The sequence below is a fragment of the Eucalyptus grandis genome, chromosome 2 (genome assembly GCF_016545825.1).
Source record: "Eucalyptus grandis isolate ANBG69807.140 chromosome 2, ASM1654582v1, whole genome shotgun sequence".
Classification (NCBI taxonomy): Eukaryota; Viridiplantae; Streptophyta; class Magnoliopsida; order Myrtales; family Myrtaceae; genus Eucalyptus; species Eucalyptus grandis.
In genome coordinates this window covers 56,381,408-56,390,651 of record NC_052613.1, presented here as the reverse complement: position 1 = coordinate 56,390,651, position 9,244 = coordinate 56,381,408, and the positions used below count along the sequence as shown (strand labels likewise).

General features: G+C 44.3%; 1 protein-coding gene and 1 pseudogene across 1 annotated transcript; both read right to left on the bottom strand.

Moving 5' to 3' along the window:
• Nucleotides 1-200: 200 nt before the first annotated feature.
• LOC120290808 lies at nucleotides 201-5,302 on the bottom strand (annotated as a pseudogene).
• Nucleotides 5,303-5,517: 215 nt separating this feature from the next.
• On the bottom strand, nucleotides 5,518-6,618 carry LOC104456744. Its single transcript, XM_039307238.1, has one exon. It carries the CDS (start codon nucleotides 6,616-6,618, stop codon nucleotides 5,518-5,520), a length of 1,101 nt encoding a protein of 366 aa, XP_039163172.1.
• Between the last annotated feature and the right edge of the window lie 2,626 nt (nucleotides 6,619-9,244).

Sequence of the window (9,244 nt, the reverse complement as noted above, 5' to 3'; positions counted from 1 at the left end):
ACCAGGCCGAGGCGCTGGTGGTGTCCTCAGGGCATTTCCTTTTTTATTTAATTGAACTGACACTGGTCCAGCACGTCTGATATACCGAATCAAATGAATTCGATATGTGTATGGAACGTGGCCTACTTCTTATCTCATTCAATCCATTCCTGCCCAATTTCAACGAAGAAATGAGTACCTTGAATTCACAACAAATTCTTTCAAGGGTAATACTTCTTCACAGCATCAGAGTTAACAGGATTAGAAAACTCACGACCATCCATTTCTGTAAGGATTAAAGCACCTCCAGGGAGTACCCTCTTCACCATATACGGGCCGCTATAATTTGGAGCAAATTTGCCTCCAGGATCAGGAAAAATCGGCAACACCTTTCTTAGAACTAGATCATTCACTTCGAAGTGTCTCGGCCGTACCTTCCGATTGAAAGACTTGGCTACTCTTTGTTGATACGTCGACCATGGCAAAGAGCTTTTAACCTTTTTCATCAATTAGGTTCAACTGCTCGAACCTTTGTTGTGTCCATTCTGCCTCGGACAATTCCACTTGGGATAAGACTCTCAAAGAGGGGATTTCTACTTCCACAGGCAAGACCACCTCCATGCCATAAACCAAGGAGAAAGGGGTTGCCCCGGTAGATGTTCGGATCGATGTCCGATACGCCATTAGAGCAAAGGGTAACCTGTCATGCCAATCTCGATAATTCTCGGCTGTCTTAGCCAGGATCTTCTTAATGTTCTTATTAGCTGCCTCAACAGCTCCATTCATTTGTGGGCGGTATGGTGATGAATTCAAATGCCTGATTTTGAACTCATTGAACAACTCATCAACGAACTTGTTATTCAGATTTGTCCCATTGTCAGTGACAATTGCTTCGGGGACACCATAACGGGCGATTATGTCACGCCTGATAAACTTCACAACATTTCGGGCCGTGACATTAGCATATGATGTGGCTTCAATCTACTTTGAAAAATAATCTATTGCCACTAATATGAATCGGTGCCCATTTGAAGCTTTGGGATTTATTGGGCCAATCACATCGATCCCCCACATTGAGAAAGGCCATGGCTCAGATAGCTGGTGCAACTCCGTTGGAGGAACATTTATTTTATCTCCATGAATTTGGCAACGATGGCAACTTCTAACATGCTGTATGCAGTCACTTTCAGCAAGCAAGCCAATAGTAACCTAGTCTCATAATCTTTTTGGCCAACATGTGCCCATTCATGTGTGGGCCACAAACTCCTTCATGCACTTCATGCATGATTTGGGTAGCTTCTGCTTCATCTACGCATCTCAATAAAACCGAATCATAAGATCTCTTGTATAAATTCTTACCACTGACGAAGAACTTTGAGGCCATCTTCATTATGTATTTTCTATCGGCTGGAGTGCTCCATTCTGGAAATTCCTGCTTTTGAATATAGTTCATGATGTCATAATACCATGGCTTCTCATCAAGCTCTTCATTCACGGCCATGCAATAAGAAGGTTTGGCTAGAACCTCGATTTTCAAAGGTTCAACTTCTAAACCATCGTAACCTTGCAACATAGATGACAACGTTGCCAAGGCATCGACGAACCGATTATGAGATCTAGCCAAGTAGTCAAACGAGATTTCATCGAACTCCTTCACCAACTCTTCGAGGTACTTATGATACGGCAGTAATTTGGCATCCCTGGTCTTCCATTCACCTACAGTCTGGAGTATGATCAGAGCAGAGTCTCCATATACTTTCAATTTGGCCACTCCCATTTCAATTGCGGCCTGAAGTCCGAGAATACAAGCTTCGTATTCAGCAATATTGTTGGTGCATGGGAATATTAACTTCGCGGCTACTGGGAAGTGTTGTCCGTCAGGGATATCGACGCCCGGTGCACCAGAACCGGACAAGTTCACGGCTCCATCAAAGAACATAGACCATGCATCTTCATTTATGGCGAAAATACGATCATCCAAAGGACAATCATCATCATTCAAGTTTCTAGGATTCTCAGCCAATAAATCAGCAATTACTCGGCCTTTAACTGATTTTTGTGGTATGAACGCACGTCGAATTCGAAATCAAGACTTGCCATTTGGCTAGCTTACCCACCAAAGCTGGTTGATTAAATAAATACTTGATGGGATCGTTCTCGGTCACGAGAAACGTCTGGTAATGCAAGGTGTACTGTCGCAGTCTATGCAATACCCATACTAACGCAGCACAAGTTTTTTCAGCATCAGAATACTTTAGCTCCGAGACAGTGAACTTTTTACTGAGGTAATAAATGGCCCGTTCCTTCTGATCCACAGGACTCTTCTGAGCTAACATCGTGCCAAGTGACTCACTATGGATTGTGAGGTACAAAATCAAAGGATGCCCCGATATTGGTGGGACAAGAACTGGTGGATTCATCAAATATTGCTTCAGTTTATCGAATGCTTCTCGACATTCATCATTCCACTCAACTCGTACGTTTTTCCTCAAGAGTTTGAAGAATGGCTTAGCGGTCTCAGAGAGTTGGGAAATGAATCGTGCAATGTAATTCAGTCTCCCTAGGAGACTCCGAACCTCCTTCACTGTCGACGGAGGTTGCAATTCACATATTGCCTTGGCTTTAGATGGGTCAATCTCGATCCCTTTGCTACTCACAATGAACCCAAGTAATTTTCCTGATGTTGCCCCGAACACGCACTTGGCAGGGTTTAAACGGAGTTTGAATTCACGAAGCCGATCAAATAACTTCTTGAGGGTTCCAACATGACTTTTCCCAGGCCGGGTTTTTGCAATCATATCGTCAACATATACCTCAATTTCTTCATGCATCATGTCATGGAACAAAGTAACCATGGCTCATTTGGTAAGTTGCCCCTGCATTTTTGAGTCCGAAGGGCATGACCTTATAATGAAAGGTTCCCCACGGGGTGATAAATGCTGTCTTCTCTTTGTCTTCATCCTTCATTCTTATTTGGTTGTAGCCGAAAAAGCCATCCATGAAAGAGAATAATTCAAATCCGGCAGTACTATCCACGAGAACATCGATATGTGGCAATGGGAAGTCATCCTTTGGGCTGGCCTTATTCAGATCCCGATAATCAACACACACTCGGACTCGACCATCCTTCTTCATGACCGGTACTATGTTGGCCACCCATTCAGGGTATTGCGAGACTTCGATGAATCCCACTTTGAGGAGTTTCATTACCTCCTCTTCTATCTTCTTCGAGAGCTCGGTTTAGTCCTTCCGAAGCTTCGCTTCTTAGGGTGCATGTTTGGATTAGTGGGTAAACAATGTTCCACAATTGATGGATCTAAACCTGGCATATCAGCGTATGTCCAAGCAAAGATATCCAGATATTCTTTTAGCAACTGAGTCAGGTGCTTGGCCTCATCTTTGGGAAGATTTGCCCCGATTCTTATTTCTTTAGGATCCTCGTCATCACTCAAATTGATGGTGACGGTTTGCTCGGAGGTGAGAACTTTGGGTTTTTCATGCTGCTCCCAACTTTGTTGTACTTCAATGGAGTCACCATTTGGATCATCCGGGTCATCATCGTCATCACACATGGCATTGGATTGGACCATTTTCTCCTCCTTACTTGCCATAAGGCTGCTCTCTTGTGGGCCAGCACCCATTTCCTCCGATGGTTCTTCGTCAATGGCACCTATAAGAAGATCATCGAATAGGGTCGTGATCCCTTCCATCTCATTATCTGGATCCTCTCTGTCTTTGAAGTTGTCGGGTCATCCATGCGGCTCCATCCATCGGGCACGGTACCTCGGGTGGCGATCACTCCTCCTTCTTCATGCATCATTCTAGCAGGGCCGGGGAATGTCTCGAGGATATCAAGGAGTAATGAGTCTTTCTTCTCTTGCTCACGTCCTCCACCTCTTCCATGGTACCCTAATCCGGCGGAACGAGACCTTCGAGGGGCTTCAATAGGATTCCGAATACCTTGCTCTTTTTTACCAAGTCCACGGCCAGGAATAAAGCCATTTCCAACCATCACTCTTGCTACCATAACTGCTGCATTTGACACATCAGGGATGGGTGCTGTCGATCCTCGAGATGCATGGATAGTGGATACGAGCTCAAACGATTGGTAGCTCGACTCCTCCCTACGTTCCGGCTCGATATAGGGGATAGCCGTCTCATGATAGATCTGATGATCCTCCTCGCCATGAACAATGACTAGCTTTCCTTCGACAACAAATTTCACGCTTTGGTGGAGACTTGATGGCACAGCTCCAGCAGTATGAATCCAGGGACGACCCAATAGGAAATTGAATGCTGTAGGAATGTCCATCACCTGGAAAAGGACGTTGAACATCACCGGTCCTATTTGCAGTTCAAGGTGGGTCTCCCCTATCACCTCCTTTCTTGTACCATCAAAAGCTCGGACGGAGGTCTTTGCAGCACTTATTTTTGAAGGATCTATTTTCAGGCGGTGAAGAGTCGCCAATGGACAGATATTCAAGGCAGACCCATTATCAATGAGTACTCGAGCCACATGGGAAGCCTTACACTTGACGGATATATATAATGCCTTAGTATGTCCCCTCCCCTCAAGAGGGAATTCTTCATCAGAAAAGGCTATTAAATCCTTAAGAAGAATTGATCCTACAAATTCCTCCAACTTGTTTACCTCGATCGTCTCCGGTACATGAACTTCGCTTAGAACCTTCATTAGAGACTTTGATGTGTAGGAGATGTTTGCAAGAGTTCGAGTAAAGAGATTTGAGCGGGCAATTTCCGCATGGCGGTCGACCACGTTATACTCACTTGCTTTGATTATAGCCAGAAATTCTTTGGCCTCTTCGTCAGTAACTGGCTTTGCAGGTTGGGCATTAGCTTGAGCATAGGTCCGACCAGACCTGGTAATCAGGTCAACATCTAGCTCGTATGACCATGGGACTACTTTGTTATCCTTGTACTCATACAGCTGGGGCATCTCAATAATTATTTCTTCATTAGTTGAAGGCACTTCCACTATCAATTCTTCATGGTCGGAGGCGTCCTCAAGTGGGGGCATGTCCTCGACCAATGGATCTGGTTCACTCTTTTCAGCACTTAGCTTAGCAAATTCCTTCTCCCAATCAATGATGACTTCGGAGATAGTTGACACTGTTCTAGCTTGGTCAGCATACACGATCACACCAGCCTTAACCATTTCTTGAACCCTTTTCTTCATGGTAGGCAAGGGAGGATTCTCATCTGTCGGATAGTAACCAACTCTAACTAATCCGCTATAGATATCTTTGACAGACACCTTCAAGTTCATCTTTTTGCCAGCATTGAACTCAAAGATTGCATTCATGTTTCCCTGATGTTCCGGCAACGGATTCTTCTTGACATTCGGTTGGGTGGTACGGAAAGAGAATGCCTTAGTATCCAATAAATTTTGGATTTTGTGCTTCAAAGTCAAACATTCATCAGTTGAATGGCCGACCTCTCCCATATGATACTCACATTTTTTGGAGGGGTCATAGTTGGAGAACTTTTCAGCATTGGGCCGCTTTGGTTCGTGGGAGATCAATCCCTTGTTTCGGAGTATCGGCAAGACCGAGATAGAGGGCCGGGAAGAGGAGAGAACTGCCTTTTGGTGAATTGCCGGTGCGGGCACTCGGCCTCCATCTTGCGATTCCCGAGGATACGAACCATCGGAGGCTTACTAGGGGCTGGTTGGGCATATGCAACATTGACTTCAGTGATCGGTTCTTTATCTTTTTTCATGGTGAACCTTTTGCCTTGATGAGTCGGTTCATTGAACCATCCATCCCTTAGCCCCATTTCGATCTGTTCACCCACTGGGATAAGTTGGTTGAAGTTCTCAACGTATGTGCTAGCCATCCGGTTACGGAACTCATACGGGAGAGTTTTGACGAACAACTTCATCAACTCCTTGTTTGTAGGCTCATGAGTGACTTGAGCTGCCAAGTTTCGCCACCTTACAGCATACTCCTTAAATGACTCATTTTTCTTCTTCTCCATCCACTCAAGATCATCTCGGGAAGGCGCAATGTCCATGTTGAACTTATACTGCTTTAGGAAAGCGTCAGCCACTTCATTCCAGGTGTCGAGAAGGTTTACATTCTTCATTATGTACCAGTTGAGTGCGGGCCCAGTCAAACTTGCATGAAACGATTGGATCATGAGAGGCTCGTTCTTGACGTATTGGGCCATGCGTACGTGGTACATCTGCAAATGAGCCTTTGGACAGGAAGTACCATCGTATTTCTCGAACTCCGGCATCTTAAACTTTTTCGGCACTTTGACTTTCTCATAAACCGACAAGTCGAACGGGAGTGAATTCCGCGATTCTTGCAATTGTTTCAGCTTCTCTTCAAGTTTGGCGAAGCGTTCATCTTGCTCCGCCTTAGGGACATTGTCGGGCTTAGCCTTTTCAGCTGTGACGAACAGTGGGTCATCCTCCAGTTCCGGCATGTCATCATCACCTATTTGGGCCTTGTTCGTCTGCTTTGGGACTACTATCTCGGGGAGAGCGGATGCAAGAGTCTGATTCATTTGGAGGGATTGCATTTGATCTGTCATAAGTTGCATAGAGGTGAGCAACTGCTGGAGTTGATTTTCCATAGCGGTCATACGATCACGCATTTCGATTTGGTCGGCCATTTTTGCTCTTGATCGTGTAATGATGGGCGAACGTGAGGGATCCGTTATCACCTAATTTGAAGAAACGGACAGAAATAAGTATCTCATATGAAATACACCGGTCCATGGCAATGGTCTAAAACTTTTATTCATTAATGGAGTTTTTGACAATCCTAACAAAATAGGAGCAAGATTGGTTCAAGCACTTCATTAATGAAATAGAAGCTTAAAATGTCCTAAACAAACAAACTAGGAAAGTAAATGACTCAACTTCCTAAACATTAATCTAGAAATGAAAACAACAAGATTGACTCAAACACTTCATCTAGCTTGATCAATATACACTCGGGACACCACTCGGCGCAATCGCTTATTCTCCTCTTGGGCTTTTTCAGCAACCCTTTTGAGGCGTTTATTCTCAGCGCGGTTGGTGATCTTCAGTGGCACCTTTGGTATCTTTGGAAGTAACTCCTCTGGAATTTTGTGTTGTTGAATGTACTTAATTGAGGCATAGTACTTCATTTCTTTGCCCTTCAACTCCTCCTCGGGCCACTTGAGTTTTCGTGGCTGGCACATATCCCACATTGATTTAATTGTGAGAGTGGAATCTTCATGGCCTCGGTCTCCGTCAATGAAGCTGACTCGGAGTGGATCCGCTTGCAATGCCGGGGGAAGCTCTTGCACAACTTGATACTGACGGGTTACTCTAGTTGGATAGTACTCCGTTGCTCCAGTGAATCCTAGTAGAGGGATTGGGCCAACACCTTCACATGAAAGTCTCGCCACACGAACTTGGAACCACTTAGCATGCCATAGGAAACCCTTGGAAGTTGGTTTTTTCATGAAAGCTAGCCACCTAGAATAATGGTAATCCGGTGCATGTTTTTGGTTGTTCTCAAATCTCATAATAGGGTGATTAGAGTTATTAACATCATGTATAGTCATTAAACCACCAAACCCTTTTATATGAGAAAGAAACCAAATTTGCAAAAGCTCAGGAGAGGAATGGAAAGCCTTATCACCGCTTCCTTTAAATCGGGTGAGGGAAAGAAAGGTTTCAGCCATAATAGTGTTTACGAAATTTTTTCCTCCCAACACTTGTTCAACTAAGTGAGCCATCAAAGGGTTAATAGCATTCTTGCAATGAGGAAAAAGTATAAACCCAAAGAAAGCTAAAAGAAAAAGCCTTCGCATTTGAAACAAATTGCCATTTTCAAAACATTCTTTTAGAAAAGATAAATGACATGTATTGCGGTGAGCTTTTAAAACCTTTCTTACATTGTCCTCCTTAATTCTCAGAAAATCGGATAAGGCTATGACGGGGTCTATTCCGATAGGTGGGCTAATTAATTCAGCTTTCAAAGGTTTCCCTATGGCAATGCTATACTCTTCCAAGGTGGGCGTGAGTTCATGCTTACCGCCGAAGATGAAAGTAGAAGTCTCGGGGCACCAACAATGAGCAAGTGCTTGGATGAGGCCGCCGTGGATGTTGACACGCAGTAATGGAAGTAGTCGACTAATGTGTGACTCTACAAATTGACGGCCAGCTTGGTCTAACTTGTCCCACCATGCGCTAAGCTCTTCTTTTGGAGGGAGAATAATTCGAATGTCCGGTATTCCCATTGTATATTGATCAAGACTCAAGACAATCCTAATGCCATGGACCGACAAAATGATATAATAAAGTAAGTAGATTGCAAGAGTGCGAATTTAGAAGACTTACTTTACCAATAAACAAAGGGCAATCACATAGACATGCGCATGGTAAGTGGCTCGATTTCTAATCTATAAGGCTTAACAAAGTGAAGCCACAAGAATGATCAGACTAGCCGCGGGCGTGCGAACTAAGTCGGGTCCTCATGACTTCGGCTTGGTCAAAGAGCCGACCTAGGTTGCGGGCATACGAACCGAGGTGGGTACTCTTGACACCAGAAAAGAAACTTCGGGATTGAGATGGGCGACTCGTACCGCGGGCATGCGGTCGAAGTGGTATCCATCTCAATACCATCCTAGATGATCCTATGCGGCCCAAGTCCGGCGGCGGGTTGTGTGTGCAATAGTGTAGTGTAAATGCATAGGCATGCACAACAGTTTATATCAAACAACGCTTCGTTCATGAAAATAAACCATACATTCCTACACCTCCCTGCAAAACAAAGGTCAGCAAACACTTCCCCTTATACCTCCCATCCTGCAAAAACATTTAACACCTTAAATGTTAGGGGCGTACCTGGAATTCTCGCTGCCAAACAAAAACTTTTTCAAAAGAAGAAAAATTGGCCTAAGTCCACTAAGAGTTTTAACTCAGGTCCCCAGTGGAGTCGCCAAGCTGTCGCGACCTCCCCGAAGCGGGTTGGACCACCTAAGGGTTCGGCTAATGGATTGTTAAGCCTAGACTTAACTCGGGCTCTCCCAAGCCCATACCAATTCGCGACTTAGGTTCAAGTTCTTAATATGCAAATGATTTTTATCATGGAGTCGCCACTAATCTATTTTGGGTGGGTCGATTAGAAACCCAAGTAAAGTAATGGGAGGATTACTTCACTCCTACGAACCAGAGATTAAATGAGTTCGGGGACTTGATTACGCTAGATTTCTCTAATGCCCTTTCGGTACATTTTCCTTTTTTATTTGAAAAAATATTTTT